At 31.9% G+C, this 20594-nt stretch overlaps 1 protein-coding gene across 1 annotated transcript in view; it reads left to right on the forward strand.

The window, feature by feature from the left end:
• NEK7 (NIMA related kinase 7) overlaps window positions 1-20594 on the forward strand; it is a 207989-nt gene that overhangs the window by 178268 nt on the left and 9127 nt on the right. Inside the window, exons 8-9 of the mRNA XM_044673749.1 lie at window positions 2550-2644; window positions 6770-6883. Of these exons, the coding sequence (XP_044529684.1) occupies window positions 2550-2644; window positions 6770-6883 (209 nt within the window). The remainder of the gene's footprint in view (window positions 1-2549; window positions 2645-6769; window positions 6884-20594) is intronic.

Raw genomic sequence — 20594 nt, forward strand, 5'->3', positions numbered from 1 at the left:
ATTCAGTTGGGTAATAGTTAAAGAAGTTAAATATCAGAACTGTGGTAATGGACTACTTCTCAGCAATGCCAGTTGGCCATAGCTCCATAACCTAGAACTCCCCCAGTACAATTTTGTAGAAATTAAAGGCAATGAAATGACAGAAAAGTGAACCCTTCTTTAGATTGAATTCCTCCCCATTAGCCCTTTTTAATCCCTTATTTTCCTCACTGGCCACTCCCAAGCCTCCTCCCTAACAGCATATTTACTTCATAAAGATTAAGTTCTATAAGTAAAATTCTCAGAATTAAGCAGACTTATTCGTTAATACCATTTTATGATTGTATTACAAGCATATTGAACAAAAAACTCCTTATAATTTTAATATGCTAAAAAAGATCAGTATTGATGTTCATAGTAGGAGAGTAAAAGTGTTTTGTAAGTTTTTTAAATATCTTCCAACTTTTCTTCATGAGAGAGTTTTGTTTTTAGTTTAGCTAGGCAAAATTCCTAATTTTTTTTTCTCTGCTTCTTCACTTCTAGGTCATTGGAGGGTTCAGTTTGTATTGCAGTTAAGGTGCTATTCTAAGGCTAAACTCTGTAAAATGCTAGCATTTGTTCTTCTTTTTCCCGATCATCAATCTTTCACACTCATATCAAACCCCTAATGTATCAGCAGGTTTCCCAGAGCTACTGGTTAAAATTACCTTTGCTTTTGGTAAACTATGAACCTTCAAACCTCAGTGTTTCAGCTGCCCCCTGTGGATTCTGTGAAGCCTCTTTCTGGCACATTACTCACTGCCAGTTACTAGCTTTATGTCTTGAAACAAGTAACCTGTTCAGAGCCAGGTTTACTATTAAACCCATCCACCTTGCTTTAAATAGAAGATGAAGGTCAATCAGAAAACTAAACTCTAGATAGTTCATGTAAAATATAAATAAAACTTCTGTTAAGAAATCACGACGTGTTATACCTCTTAATAGAGTACAGTTGAAAAGTATTTTAAATCACACTTTTGTAAGTTTGCTTTCTGTCATGCTTTTGAAATCACCAAATTTTCATAACATCTTAAAACTCTAAACAATCTGTGTCATGAAAATAGTAAATTTGGTGATTATCAGAAATCACATCTCTTGCTTTTCTTTCTACACATACCTTTGTCATTTCTTCATGTTTAAAAAAACCCATTATATAAAGAATAGAATATCTTGACTTAACATTCTTAGTGAAAATGGATTCCAATAAATTTTTATAATTGTAAACACTTTAAAAATATTCAGAATAGTGTGATTACTTCATAACTTTTAGACCTAGATTTTTTGTTTCTCTTTTTTGAAAAAATCTGAATACTAATCTTTGGGGTTCCCTAGAAAAATATATGGTGGTTGTTACATTTTTTTCCCCTTTTCTCCAGTGAAGAACTCTTCTGTAGTGAAGTTCAGATTCTCATTAGGGTTTGTAGTAAATACTTAAGAATGCTCTTAACAAATTAAAAGAAAAGAGAAATGTACTACTTGGAATAAGTAGCCAAGTATGCCAAACATTTAAGTAGACTTTGCCTCAAGCAAGAAGGTCTCACAGATGTTCATACCCTGGGATCTTCTTTTGGCAAACCCTTAGGCAAATGAGAGTGAGAAAATTGCCATCTCAGTTTGAGCTTTAAAATATTCACTTTGGAAATTACTTCAGTGATTCACTTTTGAGACATAATGATACACATTCCTTTGGTTGGGACACTGATGTTTACCAAGTATTAAAATACAACAAAAAAAAAAATGGAACTCGGATTAGGGAAACCATTCAGCCATAGTAGCTTACTTCTAAATAAGTCTTAATAAAAATAATAGATTCTTGTATTTTTCCAAAGACTTTGAAGATTTATTTATGGATTTATGTTATCTCATATTCCTTTAAAGCACATAGATTCAGCTTCCTAAAGTGGAGAAACTGAGGCATAGACCATTTTAATGAGTTGCCCAGTAACAGTTTTTCATTTGGAGAGCTAAAATTAAAAAGATTTATACAGTCTTCCTTTCAGTAAAAGCCAAGAAACAGGATTTGTTTTTGCAGCCCATATTAGTTTGATTTAGTACACTTAGCTATTTTTAATTTTTTAAAGCTTTAAATTCCTATTGACTATGCAAGATGTTCAAACCAAAGGTGTATTCAATGAAAAATAAAGTCAATGTGAAATGAATCTTGAGTTTCCTTATTCAGCATTTTGTTTACTCCATTTTTAGAGTTTAACTCACTAGAGTTAAGCCTAGACCAATCAAAAGCAAGTAAATTGAACTAACTGCCACCCCCCAAAAAAAATATGTGTTTTATATACTGTCGTTTTCTACATTGTATTTCCTTTGTTGTTTAGGTAGGAAAAGAGGAAAAATAAGTATTTAACTAGGGAGAATCTTATAAAACAATGGTCCGAGTTCCTTTAAATCATAGTTTTAGGGACAATACATAAGTAGTAAATTGGTTTATTTTAAATATATCTGCATTTTTATTTTAAAATTTTTATATTAAAAAAAATTTTTGTGGATGTGTCCCTTCCCCCCTTCTTTCCCCCCAGTCGGTACACCTTACTACATGTCTCCAGAGAGAATACATGAAAATGGATACAACTTCAAATCTGACATCTGGTCTCTTGGCTGTCTGCTATACGAGGTAACCCTGATAAATCCAATAAGCCTGATATATTGATGTGCTTTTACTTCATGCAAACCCCTCTTAATGATATATCTATTTAATATTTTGTTTCACAATAATAGCTGCCAGTTAGCCACTTAATCATCAAGAAACAATTTTATAAGCAGTTATTAATAAGAATTAAATATACTATTTCTCACACTTTCTTAATTTTGAATTCTTGACTCCAAAGTATGTTGAAAATTGCATAAATAGCTTTGAAAACTTAAGACTTTCTTAAAGGGCTTTACTTATTAAAATTGTAGGTATCCTACATATCTTTGTTCCTTATGGAATTTGTATTTAAGCATTCAGTAAAGATGAACTTTTTTCTAAATATCACTAGTTTTGACTGTTGCTGATATTCATTTACTTAGTTGAATTTGAGTTTAATTTAATTATAGTAAGTGGATAGATTGTACATGGAGTACATTTTAGACATTTTCTTGATATTTTTATTGATAAGAACAGTTTACCAGGTTTCCCTACAGATTCTCTTCAATCTAATATAAGATCAAGTTATTAAAAAATACATTTTAAAATATAGGGGGCAGTCACCTAAACATTTATAGCCAAATATCTGAAATTGGAAGAGAAAGCAAGTTGAAAATATATTGCATAGCATATATTTCAAAGAATATATCAAAAGAATGACATTTTAAGCCCATGAATATTCTTAATTTAAAATACTTTAATTAGAAATATAAGTGGAAAATTTTGCTGTTTCTTATAATAAAATATGGAAGAAAATAATAAATTGATTTACTCTTATACTTTAAATACAAAAGAGAAAAAACTAATGTTAGCCATATAGACTTTAATATATTAAGTTTCTAAGAATAATTTCTTAGTCTATTATACAGTATTTCATATAAAGTGTCTGTAAATCTATAGATATTGATAATTTTTAAATTGATCTACCAGCACTTTGAAGTAGCTTTAAAGTAGATATTTGAAATTAAACTCAAAATTCCAAATGAAAGTATGTGTTGTTTTTTCTTTATCATGGCGATTAATATTTTCAGTTTGGGCTCTTTGTTTTTAGGGACATGAAAAATTTTTATTTGAATTCTGTTAAAAAATACTTTAAAGATATTTTAATAGTGCATGAATAAAAATGATTTAATATCTAGTAAAGTATGATGATATTTAAAATTTGTTCAAGTGAAAAAATGAAACAGGATAGAAAATAAATTACACTATAAGAAAGTTGACAAATAATACTAATTTTGTTATGTAGTTTAAACAAAATTGATTCAGTTTTTAAAAGAACATATAGCTTAGCAAATTATTCATTATAATATTTAGATAACTTGTCATACTTTAAGGCTGTTGCATAATGTTATCCAACATTTTTCCTTTAAATAATATTGCTTTACAATATCTAAACCAACTAATCCTACAAGTAAGTTTCAAGTAGATGGTGACTGACAAGGTTAGATTTCATTCTTTTTTGAAACTGAAAATAAAATGCTTACTAGAACTTTTAAAATGATTTTTGGAAGTTTACATAATGTTTTAAATTCAATGAATCTCCTCTCCAGAACTGAAATAAACCTTTTATACTTTGCCTTTGTTTTTTTTTTTTTTTTTGAGGCTCTGACCCATTTTTAGTGCATGCTCTAATTAAAACGCTCATCAAAATGAAAGCATGCTATCCTTAAGACAACCAAGTCTCTCTACCTCCTCCCACCTATGTGTTACGTATCATATATACCATTTACAGTTTGAAGTATTGATTTTATTTTTCTATTTTGTATTACTTCTTTATTTTTCCCAAATAAAAGTAATTTAGAGTAATCATTTTAGCCAAGTAGCCTTTACGTTATACCTTCTCTTCAGAGATGTTTTAATGTGACTTTAAATTAACATTATCCAGAAATTTAATTAAAAAAAAGTCAGTGAATATAGCATCATATTGATAACATTTTTATACCAGATCTCATTAAGGATTGACTGTTAACAATTTAAAACTAGGAAGCCTTTAAAAAAATGTTTCTTAAACTCAAAAAAATTAGACTTTCAAATATTCCTGAAACCTCAAAAAAGCTAGCTGTGCAGTTTTAATTGATATGCAACAAAGTAGACTTTACTAATTAAAATCAAGATGCTGTGCTTTTGCTACACGGACCTTTACATGGAAAAGTAGGTTTTACACATTTCCTTTATTGTTCAGCGCAGCAATTGCATCCTTACAGGGTTGTAGGTTGGTGGCTTACAGTTCAAAAAAAAAGAGAGCTGCCACCAGCCCCGAAGACAGACAGTGGGCTTTCGTCCCTCAGACACCCCCAGAATACTAATCAGGAAAGTCAGACCCTGGAGGTCAGGGAGCAAGTCAATCATTCTAGCGATCGTCTCAGTGTGGAGGATCAAATTAGCCTGAAAAATTCAGCTGCTGGGAGGAGAGGGCGAGCAGCTGTCAGGGGCAGCATCGAGATGCACTAATGAACCAGATGAATAGTGCAAAAGCTTGAAAATAAAAACAGGACAGTTGACATTTTTCATCTGTCAAAGCAGGAGATGCATGAAAATATAGTATTCCTGTTTTAACTCCTTAGGGGACATTCAGACTTTTTTTTTTTTAACACTGCAGTATTCAGACAAAAGTGCCATAATGAACTCCTCGAATATGATAATGACTTGTATATATACATTTTGCTTACAATTTTTACGTATATCCAGATCCTTTAATTTTTACCTTTCTTTTACCCTGAGAATGCATTTTTAGTGTTTTATGGTAAGGCATACCATCATGTAAACCAAAAGTTACAACTGTTAACTGTTGTTTAACTTTGAGAAAATTCTTCTTGAGTGCAGTCTTCCATATTTTAGGACACTTTAATGGCTTCCTATTTTCTTAAATTAATATGAAAGTATTCGTCATTATGTTATGAATTAAGTTAAAGGAACACCTGTTAGATGGAATATTTCTTAATTTGTTTCTTGTTTTATGACCAAGCTAGCTACCCTTCATACTGAGGCTCTGAAGGAGTTAAAGCTGTTTCTGGAGGACCACAAGACAGATGAGAGCCATTTTCAGCTTGTCCTGTCCCTGCTGAAGCTCACTGAGTAGCACAGCGTGGACTAGCGTGTTTCACACACACTCTGCCTGTCTGGGGAATGTACACATTGTCCTTCCAAAATCAAACTTATTAGCACATGTAGAAAAGGGTGACTGACTTTGGGGCAGCATGGCACACTGTGTTGCATTCATGCTGCTGCGGTTCAAAGATTTAGAAGGTTTTGAACAGGATAGGAACATTTTAAATTGAATTTTAGTTTGTAATCCCACTTACTTGAGTACTTGTTTGCACTTTAAATGTCAAGTTAGAACATGGTCTTAAAATAAATGCTATAAATGGTATTCAGTGGTGTCTTCTTTAAAGTTAGGTGTTGCTTGAGTAGATTTTTTCTGAAGAGAGAATACTTGTCTTTTCTGTATGGACACTGAGATTGCTTACCATGACTCTAAATTGAGTTTCCATATAATGTTTAGTGTTTTTTGAGATATTACCAAATGAGAAATGGGATAGATATTGAAATTACTTCAAACTGGGTTTTTTGTTTTGTTTTTTGAAAAACCACATTTTTAAGTCTACATGTATGACATGTGCATCTGGGTTCATTTTTTATCCATGGTGACCTTTCTTCTATAAAAATTAATTTCTTCTTAGTCTTTAAACTTAATTATATTTTAATTAAATTAAAAATTTACTTTAACTTTATTATAATTTAAACATGCCTCAAATGCACTGTAGTAAACTAGTTTTAAATAGTTTTGGTGTGGTCAAGTCTTTGTATTTACCAGAGAGGCACTTTTAAAGTGTTAGTAATTCCCCCTTTATGGAATTTCTAGATATTGACTTCAAAATTTTGTTTTTGTCATACAAGAAAATGTCTGGTAAATTTTAATTGTTGGGGAAAAGAACATTATATCTGCATTGCCCAAATTTGAAGTAAATTAAATTTGAAGACTTAAATAATTCTGATGGTCAATATGATGAGTCCATGTTATGGTTTTCCAACATTGTTTTTAATCTGTTTGATTACACATATCTTTAAATGACCATCTTACCATATGAGTTTTGTTGGGACATTTCACAGATGGCTGCATTGCAGAGTCCCTTCTATGGAGACAAAATGAATTTGTATTCTCTGTGTAAGAAGATAGAACAGTGTGACTACCCACCTCTTCCTTCAGATCATTATTCAGAGGAAGTAAGTCATTTTCAAATCCACGTGTTCTCCCGCTGTTCCTTTTGCTAAGTTTTGCATTTTATTAACAAGTTATACTTTCTCTAGAGATACACATGAATGGCGTAAGTGGCAGAAGCAGCACTTTTCACTGCTTTCATTCTTTCTCAGACTCACTGGTTAAAGAGTTGACTCTGCAATTCATAAAGAGATGCACAACACAGCATGTGGTATATCTATATATTGGTTACTTCCTAAGTATGGCAAGAACAGGAGCTGTCTTTACACCACACTGTGCATATTAAAGTATAAAATTAATATTAGATCCTCGTTACATTTTAATAGACAGATGTCTACCAGGCTTGCCATCCCTTTTAAGAGGGCTTATTTCTCCTCAATCTCAGGCAATAATAGTATAAGGAGATTGCAGCAAAGAAAAGTTACTCCTTCCCCTTGCTCTGTCTTTTGAAGAGACTGACTTCTCTCCTTTTTTCTATATACTCTACTCATACATTCTTACATTCTTCTTTGATGACAGTCCTACCACTGACCCTTCTAGTCAGTCAAATTTCTTTTGTGAAAGTGACATTATTGTAAGAGACAAACTATAAGATTGTTGGAATAGAATAAAAACATGTTGTCATTTTCCTCATTAAATGTTATGTTAGTTTTGAAGGTTTTAAAGACTTTAAAATAGCTTGTTTTATCCAGCATCACATGTTTTTAACACAATTAAGCATGATTTTACTACTGTTCAAAATAATAACATTTTTCTGAGTTAAGACTAAACCACAGTTGAGTAAGTCTTTGAAAGAGCATTTATTTCAAAGTAATAGGTACATGAGATGTATTCAGAAATGAGAACAGTTTTATTTAATGTTCTGATAAGCAATATAAGTCTTTGACAGAAAGGAAGTAGAAAACGATGACATTATCATAATACTCACTTGTGATTTAATCTTTGTCATTTTTCCCATTAAGAAATTAATAGCCTCCTGTTGTGCTTATGTAAAAAATTGAGATTATATGTGTATCTTCAGAAATCAGTTACTCTAAAATATTTTTACCATCATTAAAGCTTTGTGCTCTAGAAATATAGCTTGTGCGTCTGTGCAGTAAATCCACCCCCGCCCCCATAATCATTATAATATTAAAGATTTGCTGTTCAGATTTTATAATATTCATAGTGGTAATTCCTTCTATACCAAAAAACTTGATAGAGGGTTGTTTAAATGATTTTATGTATTATTCTAAAAATAATATAGAAATAACATGTCTTTATGTTATTTTTCCAGTTAATGTTATATTAGCCACTTTTAATTATTATTTTGGGATAGAACACAAATATGGCATTTCACATAACCAACTTCAGAACTGTAGGCCTAGAAATACAGTAGAGTGTGAACAATAATGCAGAATGATAGCGAGAATGTCAGGGGCCGTTCTTTGTTGTGTCATTCATGCTGTCTTCTTTTTTCCATGAAGCCCATGAATATTTCACATATCTGCATCCTCATCCCCTATTCTTCTTGACTAATTTTCAGACTGTCTGAATTTGCATTTCACATGGTAGCTGATTAGGAGATGCGGAGTGCAGCAGTGAAGCCTCAGCAGGCGGTTACCATGGTGACCTTCAGCAGGATTTTAATGATGATACCACTAGTGGTTCGTTGAAGTCGGCCTGCCTGCAGGGCTACTTCACTGGAGCTAAGTGTGAAGTTGGATATACGGATTCTCAGCCAAGGGGCAAATATCAAAGTCTGGCCCAGATAGAAGGTCTTAGAGTTAGGAAAGGGAAATAGATTCCACTTTTTACTTCACTCTATATAGTTTCCAGTTTGGGGGGAAAAAGATACAAAGCAAAACATGTTATATTTTGTTCTTCCAGAATGACAGTGTGATCATCTATATTGGATGAATCAGTTTTTATACCTAGTTAAAAGAAAACATATCATTTCTAGCTATTTATGTAAAATATTGTGTATATGGGAAGTGACATATATAAAATATTGCAGACTATGTAATAATGTTCCTTTCATTCATTTAGATGTATAAATTAGTACCCAGAATGAAAGAGCACTTTGAAATACATACATACATACATACATACATACATACATACATACATACATACATATGCATATATATGCTTTTCATATAAAAAATAAATATGGCCAGTTATAGTTTTTAATTTCAAAAATTAAAAAAAAATCATTCAGGAAAATGTATGGCAAAGAACTAGATAGAGGTAGGGCTGAGTTACTATTATAGTAATAGCCATAGTCAATTTTTAAAACTGCCCTCAGTTTGGCATTGTTAAGTTGGTAAATGGTAAAATTAAGCATCATTCAATAGTGAACCCAAATAATGATTGTTAAGAATGTACTCAAAAGAATCAATTCATTCTCTACCATCAGTCTGTGTAAATGAGTAGTCCCAAAGCTCAGCAAAACTATGTAACATTAGAAAAATGTGGTTTGTAAGCAAAGTATTTTTCTGCACATCTTTTTCCCCAATTGAAATAGTTAAAATATAATACATATTTATAAAAATTGACTTTAATATAGATCTGCAACCCAAATTGGATTTGAAGTAGTCAATATACTTGAAGCATGGCAGAGTATAAAACAAATATCAAAGTATAGAGAACATGTGAATTGGAAATAATTTAATGTGCATATTCTAAATTATCAATAGCCTAGTGAAAGATAACCCTAAAAGTTAGAAGCCCCCAAATATTTTTACATAGTTGTCACTGTTATGGGACTCTCAAGTGTAAAATTCCTTTGTTTTAGTAGTTTTAAAATATAGTTGTACAAATGAAAACAAGCAAGATTTTTATAGTTAATTAACTCATATGCCAGATCTTCAGTTTTAAAAATACTTAGTAGCATTTTTCACGTTGTATAAAGAGGGTAAGTCTCTTACATAATTATTTTAAGTTATAACTCCTTATAAAAAATAATGTTAGAAAATTCACAAAATTTATAAGAAACTTTTAAAGTAACTAGTTTATGGTATGAAATTTTTTATTTCTCTAAGAGTAATAAGCTAAATTGTAAGGCTGATGATCTGTACCTTTTTTAAAAAATTCTCCAATTGATAAGTCAAAGAGAATGTTTTTTTTTACTTCAGCTAGCTTCTAGTTTAATTTGGTCATGTAAGAAATCTTGAATATGACATCATTAGAGACTAGCTAATGAAGGAGCAGAAAAGTGAAAGTAAAGAAGGTAACAGCAATAAAACCATTTTCTCCAAAAGGAAGCCTCTCACAAAAAATTCATTTTCCATGTATTAAAAGAAAAAAATCAAGATTTTTCTTAATTGATGACATTTTAAACTTTTTATAGAAATATTTTGAATGCCAAAACTATATAAACCACTCTTATTCCCCAGAAGTTCCCTTCCTTCTTTCCCCCTCCCCAAAGTTTGACTAAGTTGAGTAGCATTTTTTAAAAACATGAATATTTAGAATGGCAGTATATTAGAAAACAAAGTTTAGCCCTTTAATGTATTATTTTGCTTCACAAATGTAAAATACATAAATGTATTATCTTATATAATGCTATTATATGGGCTATAGAATTCACAGCTTCAAAAATGCCTGTGAATTACTTTTTTTAGCATTCATTAATACCAGGTTTTTTGAGAAGATACAAGAAAGGTTAAACAAATATGTTTCTTTCTTTGGTTGCTTTTAATAATTTTCTTTCAGGCTTGGGGCTTGTAGCACTATGTTCAACAGTTTTGAAGCTGCCAATGAAAGGGTAAAGGAGTAGAAAATTGGAATGAAAAGTGGTTGAACCTGGTATGAGAAAATAGGGTGGTGAAAGTTTGAGGACTAGAAGAAATTAAATGGAAAGGAGTGATAATAAACCATAGAACTTCACAACAAGAACCCAAAATTTGTTTCAGAAAGTATTGGTAATCCATTTTTCAGTGTTTTCACTTTTGAAGAAGTAAATTATATTATTGTTAACACAAGAGGAATTCATTATTTTTTCCATCTTTGCCTGTTGATGTAAGGATGAAAAGGGGGTTTTATGCGTTCAATATATTAAAGATGGTCACCAGAGGATTGAACTATTATCAATCTTCAATTAAGAATAATCTCAAATCAAAATTGACTTTTATGGAAGTTTATTTACATGAGAGAAGAGAGAGAGGAAGAAAATAAGAATCTATCTCACTAATTAATCCAGGTAGATCTTAACCCTCACCCAAGGTTAAAGGGCCTGAGGCCTGGAGGTGAATGGAGCAAACTTCATTCACAGAGTCTATAAAAGGAAGTTTCTTAATAGAAGTTCAGGAAGATTCAATCGTTAAACTCACCACGTGGAACAGTCTCGGTGATAAACCAGCAAAGCTCCATCAGGTCCCCTTCACCAAACCAGAAGCAGCTTCATTCACTCAACTCCCTTTTTTAAAGGGGTCACGTATGCGTCACTTCCAGTGTCTTCCCCTAGTCTGTGTGTCCAATCACAATAGATGCTTCTCAAGAAAGCGTAGGGGGCAGCTGGTTGATTCTGATTGTTACTCACTCTAGCACACATAGGACCAGAATTGGAAGGTGCTCTCACCTTTGGTGATTAAATCTAAAGATGGGCAGTATAGACTTAATCTAATTATCACAATGTTCAATGCTTCTTACATCTCTAATCAGATATCACCTAATTCCTTCCACTAGACAAAAGCATTTTTTCCACTCTGCAAACTTTCTTAGTATACCTTGTTTGGCTCTTTCACCGCATCTTGTCCTACTCTTGTATATATTGTATAAATATATCTATTTTCCTCCTTTACCTATTGAATTATAAGTTTCTAAAGACATCAGGAATAGTATTTTTGGCTTTGCATTTCAGCACCAAGTTCAGTACTTTGTACATGATACATACTTAATAAGTGTTTAATTATTGAAGAATTCAAATTAATTGAAAGTTTTATATTTTTATGGTAGTTTTAAATTTACTAAAAAAAGAAATAAGAATTTCATTCTATTTCTGATATACTTGGCCTATAACTGTTTATCTTCCCAAAAATAATATCAATTTGCTCAGATTTATTACCAAAAACAAACAAACAAAAACCAGGCTTTTATTTTAAAAGTTAACTCAAAGTATTATTATTCTGTTTAGTCTTTGAGGATTTGTTGCTCAGTCATAATAGGTATTTGCAGAAAGTTAATCTTTATTTGGACTTTATAACCCAAATTAAACCATAATTGCAAAGAGTTGTTTGTTTTCGAGTTATTTAAATAAAATCTTTTTCCAAAGGCAAGTTAATTTTTAAAACATTAACTTTTTTTTTTTAACCCTTTATACTTCGGTGTATTGTCTCATAGGTGGAAGATTGGTAAGGGTGGGCAATGGGGGTCAAGTGACTTGCCCAGGGTCACACAGCTGGGAAGTGGCTGAGGCCGGGTTTGAACCTAGGACCTCCTGTCTCCAGGCCTGACTCTCACTCCACTGAGCTACCCAGCTGCCCCCAAACATTAACTTTTTAAGAGATTACTTTCCTTCAAATAACTATTTATAAAGGCCTCAAAAAGTTTATAAACCTGAAATAGTAAAAAAAAACCTACAAAGATAGTTTTCTTCAGACCAATTCTAACCATGTCCCTCTATTAGAGACAATAGCACTGGTATTCCACTGTAACATTGTTGTCTCCATAATAACTGCTTTTTATTACATGCTTTAAAATTAGTAAAGCATATATTGCTTTGTTTGAACCATACAAAAATCCTCTAAAAGAAGTACTATAGTTATTGTTATACCCATTTTATAAATGAAGAATTGAGACCAAGTGAGATTAATTGACTTGCCCATTATCCTATCACTGATAGTTATCAGCTGTAGTACAGGAACCCATTCTTTCCTGTCTTTAAGTCCAGGACCTCACTTGCCACATTCATGCTACCTCCCTATTATACTTATGCTATATTTATATTCTTATTTGTATGAGGATTGTCAATACCAATATTTTTCCTAAAATATTTTTATAAACATAGTAAACAGATTTTAGCAAGAATATGCCTTCATGTACTTCTGTCTTCTAGTAATTATCTCTTTCTGGATAATGCCTACCTTTGGGAAAATGGGAAACTAAAAATAGGTATGTTCTTCATATTATAAGTGTCTTAAAGGTCAACAACTATTTATCATTTTTCATCTTTGCCTCCTGAACACCTGGCAAAAGGCCTTGCACATAATAAATGCTTCAAAAGCAAGTGCTTTCTTAAATTGAATTAGGAGAGACAAGGTTTATGTTTTTATTGAAATGACTTGTTCATATAGTACCTCTCCTTCAATTTCATTTGAGTAAGGAAAATCTGCGGCTTTTTTAGTTTTATACGATGTAGTAAAAATCTTTGAATTCCCCAAGTGTTTAAAATAATATCTAAAGCAAATTATGCAAAAGATAACACGTTTTCTGGTGCATCTGTGGAGAGTAGACTAGTTCATATATGTTCACCATTTTTTCCTCTTAAATCTTATACAAAAGATTGGCCTGTACAAAACCTGTATGTGGCTAAGCATGCTTTTCAGTTAAATACAGTGAAAATAAAGAGAAATCAGTAATTATAAATTAAATTATGAAATAAATAAAATTACTTAAGTTTCATTGAAAATATTTTTTTAATTTCTGGCAGTAATTTTTTAGAGTACGAGTAGTAATTGAAAAACAAGTTAAATTTGCTAACTTTGGCTTGACTTCTTACTGAATTAAATGGAAGTAGTTATATAGAATTTCTCATAGAGAGCAAATATTTTTCCATGACTTACTAATAACTAAATTTTGTATTTAATGCATTTTTACTTTTCAAGCTACTTATGTAGAATTTGTTTTATGCTGTCAGTACTTTGTGATATTAGCCTCTTTTTGCTAATGACGGTACAGGTACAGGGAAGTATATATATATATATATATGTGTGTGTGTATAAACAAGTTACCATAGTGACAAGTTTTTGTCATTGCAGAGATTACAGTTGAGGTTCCTATCAAGTGATCTTTCTACCTTTCCATAGACTAATTTTCAAGTAAGCTTTTTATGGTTTGCTACCCTTGAGATTGTTTTATCTTGATTTTCTCTTCTTGGTTTGATCTTGTTCATTTGATATATTTGCAAAGATCACTACACTTATGAGTTGATAATATGATGTAGTTACTAATAACTTTAAATTTTATTTTATTAATGCCTGTGTATATGTATACATGTATGCATAATATACAAATGTGTTTTATTATGTGTGTATCACTATCACTTCCTAATAATGACCTGCATTGAAATATATCTTTAACTAAGAGAAATAGTTAAACACAACAAGATGACCCATCAGCAGAGGTGTGTCATTGGAGGCAACCCCTTCTCTTTTCCCAGTGTCTGACTGAATATGTAAGATTTGATACCAATAGTCTAGTACCACTATCAAGAAGAAAGAAATATGTTTCATTATCAGATCTCTATGTTCACAATTGACCATCAATATAAAATAATTTGTTTTCTTATTTCTATATGTATGTTCTCTCTCCAGACACACACACACACACACACACACACACACATTCTCTTAGTTTTACTTTCTTTGCTCTGCATCAGTTTATGTGCATGGTTTTTATTATGTATTTTTGAATTTCTCATTCATTTTATAGAACAGTAATACACTCACTGTTCACATGCCAGTTTTTTTTAACCGTTCCTCAAAAGGCACTCACTTTATTTCTAGTTTTTTGCTACAAAAAAAAAAAAAAAAAGTGCTACTTGTTGAATATCTTAGTATTTGTGGGACTTTTTTCCTTTTGTCTTTGCCCTCTCTGGGATATATACTTAACATTTGTAATGTGGAGCAAAGAATATGAATAGTTTAGTAACTTTTCTCACTTCAAATAGTTTTCTAGAATGGTTTTGTTTCATAGTTCTGCCAAGCATGTATTCCTCTCTTCCTGTAACCCTGTGACATCAACTATTTCTAGATTATATTATTTTTTGCCAGTTTAAATTACATGAATTGAAACAAGCTTGAATTTTTATTTCTATTTTTGATTATTGGAGATTTTTGCTCCATATGATTGTTGATAGTTTGAATTTTCCCTCTTGAAATCATTTTCTATTCTTTGATCTCTTCCCTAGTATTCATGGCCTTATATATTTATTTTGGCTTCCTATATTTTGAATGTCAGCATTTTGTCAGATAGGTGATGCAAAGATTTCCCCCCCAATCAACAGCTTCTCTTCTTATTCGATCTCCATTGATTTGTTCATGCAAAAATACTTTTATATAATTAAAATTCTTTAGAAAATGGTTGAAGGGTGAGTCTGTGAAGGGAACTCCTTCTCCCAATGCAAATTAACTTCTCTGTAACTTAAAAGTCCTAGAAATTTTCCTGGAGCACTGAGAGATTCTGTAATTTATTTAGGGTCACTCAGCTGGTATGTGTCAGAGTCAAGGTTGCACAAGTAAATGTTAGTATCAGAATCTGTTCCAGGTTTTTCTGACTTCAAAGCCAAGACTGTCCACTCTCTGTTGCTTTCAAAGTTTTATATTTTAGGATAACTTTAACCTTATTTGATTAAAGATCCTCCCATTAGTTTTTTTTTTCTTCTTGGTTCCTTTTCCTTTCCTTTCTCTCTCTTCCTTTTTGAAAATTGCTGTGTACTTATTCACTTACATATTCATTTGAAGTTTGCTCTGGTATGGATCAGATGATGTTCTGATATAAATGTATGTATTTTTTTTTCGCCATACTACTTTGAGTTTTTCACAGAATTTTTTGCCAAGTAACAAGTCTTTCCCCAGTAATTTATGTTCTTACATTATTCAAACACTGGGCTACCATGTTTAACTGCTTTAATTAACTTCTTAACATAATCCAATATCTCCCACTTATATATGCTTTTTTTTTTTTAAACCCTTACCTTCCGTCTTGGAATCAATACTGTGTATTGGTTCCAAGGCAGAAGAGTGGTAAGGGCTAGGCAATGGCAGTTAAGTGACTTGCCCAGGGTCACACAGCTAGGAAGTGTCTGAGGCTAGATTTGAACCCAGGACTACCCATCTCTAGGTCTAGATCTCAATCCACAGTGCTACCCAGCTGCCCCCTATATATCCTTTTAAAAAGAATATCTAGCAGTTTTTTCATTAGTTCTACTTTGTAATATCATTTAAGATTTAATAGTAATCCATCTTCTTCATTCCTACTTTTTTTTATTACTTCCCTTGAGATTCTAGACATTTTATTTCTCCAAATGAATTTCTTAATGATTTTATCCAATTCTGTAAAGTAGCTTTTTTGTAGTTTTTTTAATGTGTACCTTAAGTTGAAGTTAATAGATGTTACAGCAGAAGCTGTATTAATTTTGGAAAATGTTTCACAGTAGAAGAATCAATCAGATTCGGATTCAGATCCTGCCTCTGCCACAGTGCAAACTTGGAGAAATCACTTAATTTCTCTTGGTCCTCAGGTCTCTTAACTATAAAATTTAGGTATTGGACAAGATAAGCCCTAGGGTGCCTTCCAAAACTAAATCACTTCACCAGAAATATATCACAGGGAAAAAATAGCCATAGTCATAGAATGAGAAAAAACAATTTACTACTCAGAATTTTTAGCTACTAATATCCTTCAGGAATTTCAGAAATTGAAAGAAAAGAATAAGGTAATTGCTAAGTATATTCAAATAATATGCAACTGACTACACATGTGTGTGCACATATGACATGCTGCTTTCCATGGTAGAATAATTTTCTTCATCATATTACGCACTATGGAGGAAGGAAAATAGAATGTAAGCTACTTCAGAGAAGGTAGTATTTTTTTACATTTTTTATTTTATATCCATCAGCACCTAGGAGAAATGCCTTGTATGTAATAATAAATAATAATAAATTTGTTGAACTGAATTGGTAAAACAATGAAGTCAGAATTAGGAGATTCAGTTTCTTCACCATTAGCCCATTTTTCCCCCAGGCTATGATTTCTTCTATCTAGAGACCTTCCAAGTAATAAAACTCCCTCCACCAATATAAGTCAAAAACTGCTCTCTGACTTTGTGCCCTAGAAAATTACCTAGAGTACAAAGAGAGTTTGTGACTTGCCCAAGGTCACATAGCAAGAACGTGGCAAAGGCAAGAATGCTTTCTACTCCGAGGCCAACTTTATCCGCTCTACCATTGCCTCGCTGATTGCAACTGGACAACTCATTTAACTTCTTTGAACTTCAGTCTGCTTATCTGTTAAATGAGTTATTTGGACTGAATAATCCCTAAAATTACTTCTAGATGTAGGACTTATATTAACTCTTTCTAAAAGGTACACTTTCCCAAAACCTATATGACCACAATAAAGTTGAAAAATGTAAATTTTAAAATATAGCATGCTTCAGGTTCATTTTTTAAAAAAAAGTAACGTGCTTATCAATCCATTTTAAAAACAAGGCTATATGTAAATATATATATACACTTCTGTTCATATATGCTCATATATATCTAGAGATTCTCCATGTTCCTTTTCTTACATTTATTTGAATAACATAGCTTAACAACATGTATGTACATGTATTTACTTCCAGTTACATTCCAATACAGAATGCTCAAAGCTGACAGCCAAACTCCTATAAATTTCTATTCTATTCCCTAAATTACTTCATTACATCACAGAAAGACTATTGAAATTAAACCCTATCATATACATTACCATTTATGGATTCTCCCCAAGAGGTTCTCCCTAGAATGTTTAAATATGTATGTTAATCATATTTTGTGTTATAGATATATTTTAAAGGTAGATCTATATATCTATCATTTTTATAATAATTGAACTTAAGATATGGAAATATTAACTGAAAATGAGAGTATTTTGAATGCTGGTAAGCATAAAGCATAAAAATATGCAATAATGTTGCAGCTCCTATGTCAATGAGCCCTTATTCATATATATTACTATTATTTTAAACATTTTGGTATTTTAAAATAAATTTAAATTTCCCCCTAAAAGTTGTTTTTTATGTATATTAACTCTTATCATTTGTAGCCTAGGTTGACCACATTATTGAAATCTGCCATGTTGAATTAAATCTCTAAAGATCTCTGAAAGGCCTGTTTTTGCTTTAAAAAGCATAGCTAAGTAGGGTCTCTGTTCACATATCCTTCTGAAGTGGCCCTGGAGACTTTCTTCTTGAAGAAATGAATCCAAATTGGTGCCCTGTTTTAGATATTATATGGCATCATGCAAAACCTTCTGACTTCTCCTGTAGGTCTTCCAGAGTTTTCAAATGGCAATGGAATTATCTTATCCTGTAAAATATAAATATTATATATCTTTATAATATTGTTTTCCTTTTTCCTCAGTCCATATTGTATTGTATTGCCAATACAAGAAGGCAATATCTAATCATTTTGTGTATATATTTAAATCAGAAGAGATGTTAACACCCACTTTGGGGCACTAAAATATTTGTCCTTGGGTAGATGGAAATTGGGAATATCTGGGAGACTGACATAACATAATTGGTCTCAGAGGGATTAGGTGGGAGTGGGAAATGAAGAGTACCAATAACACTACTTTTTAGTATTCTACTGAGAAATGTATAGTGACCTTGAAGTCACATTACACAAAAGCTTTATTGTTATTATCTAGACATGACTGAAATGGATAGATAATGGTTTATTACCCTGGCAAGGATTTATTGGAATTCTCTTTCTTTTAGTGTGTTTAATACAAAGCCATTTACTGTTATATTAATATTAGAATTGATGCCTGTTGACAAAAATGCATGAAAATTTTCCTCAACTTTGAAAAGATAAGTTCTTAGAAAATTATCTTTAATTTATAATTTAAATGTAAATAGATCTATACACCGGACATTAGAGGTTTTACTTTGTCTTAATGTTGGAACCCTTTAAAAAAAAGTTTCGTTTCTAAATTTCTCCTCAATTCATAATGTCTCTTCTGTTCAAAATTAATATGCTAAAGGGTAGTCTTATCAATCTCTTCAAATAATAATTATTTAAATATATTTTTGATGTGCCATGACTGCAATTCATTGTCACTGTATGTTTGATGAAATGAACTTTTAAAATCCTAATACCTAAGCAGTACTTATTATATGACATTATTTGGGGAAGGTGGACAAAGGAATTATGAGAATTATTTTGCTTTCTTGAAACTTGCTTTTGGGAGATTTATGTTATAGCATACATTTATTGAAGCAGCATATTAACATCTTGAAAGAAGTAATGGGATGCTCCTTAGTCCCTAAATTGGTGTTGAAGAAAATGTACTCTTTCATGAAGTTATATTTGCCCAGAGTATTCACAAATACTTTTTAGTTTTTTATTTCTATATTTGAATGTGCTTTTGGCAAGAAAGCAAGACCTGAAATACATTTTATTTTTTGGCCTTGCTCTTCCAATGCTTTTCACTAGCCGAACTCCCTGGCTTGTTCTTTTTCTCAGCTCAGCTCTTTACTATAGGAGGACTAGTTCTCTCTTGAATTTGTAGTCAGCTCTCCTTTCTGTTGTCAGACCCCTAGAAAGTTTTTCTGCTCTGAATCCATCAGCAGTTTCTCTCTTCTCCTTGCTGGATGGATTATTAGCTTCACTAACAACTGCTTAAACTGATGAGCAATAGGGAAAGAAAAGGAAGTCCTCTGCCCTTCCCTGCTACCCTCTGGTGAAGGTGCAGGGGTCACATTCCACAGTCACTTCCTGCCTGGAGTCTTGGTTTCCACTCCACTTCACAGCAAAATTGGCCAGCTAGCTTTTTAAGAGCCACCAGGGATAAGACCAATCTTTGACAACACTAGCAAACTCTATTTCAAATAAGGAAACTTTTTTTTTTAATTTTTTCTCCAATAATTTATTTTTTATTTTTTAAACATTTATTAATATTTATTTTTTTAGAAAAGTTAACATGGTTACATAATTCATGCTCTTACTTTCCACTTTCACCCCCTGAGCTCCCCCCCCCCCATGGCTGATGCGCATTTCCACTGGTTTTAACATGTGTCATCAATCAAGACTTATTTCCAAATTGTTGATAGTTGCATTGGTGTGGTAGTTTCGAGTCTACATCCCCAATCATGTCCGCCTCAACCCATGTGTTCAAGCAGTTGTTTTTCTTCTATGTTTCCTCTCCTGTAGTTCTTCCTCTGAATGTGAGTAGCGTTCTTTTCCATAAATCCCTCAGAATTGTCCTGGATCATTGCATTGCTGCTAGTACAGAAGTCCATTACATTCGATTTTACCACAGTATATCAGTCTCTGTGTGCAATGTTCTTCTGGCTCTGCTCCTTTCACTCTGCATCAGTTCCTGGAGGTCTTTCCAATTCACATGGAATTCCTCCAGTTTATTATTCTCAAATAAGGAAACTTTTGCATACTTCTTCTACCCCCTCTCCCAGATTTTCAACTCTTTTATTTTTATTCATTTATTTTAAAAATATTTTCCCATGTTTACATAATTCATTTTCTTTCCCTGCCTTCTTCCCTCCCCCCTCCTGGAACCAATAAGCCCTTCCACTGGGTTATACACATGTTATCAACTACCTATTTCCATATTATTCATTTTTGTAATAAAGCAATCCTTTAAAACCAAAACCCCAAATCTTATATGAATATTTTTAGTAATTTCTGATTATTTCTTCAACATAACCAATAAATACTTGCCAATGAGTCATAAACATTTATTAAGTACATATATATGCTAGACACTGTGTTAAGCTCTGGGAATATAAAG

Source organism: Gracilinanus agilis, chromosome 4, assembly GCF_016433145.1.
Source record: "Gracilinanus agilis isolate LMUSP501 chromosome 4, AgileGrace, whole genome shotgun sequence".
Classification (NCBI taxonomy): domain Eukaryota; kingdom Metazoa; phylum Chordata; class Mammalia; order Didelphimorphia; family Didelphidae; genus Gracilinanus; species Gracilinanus agilis.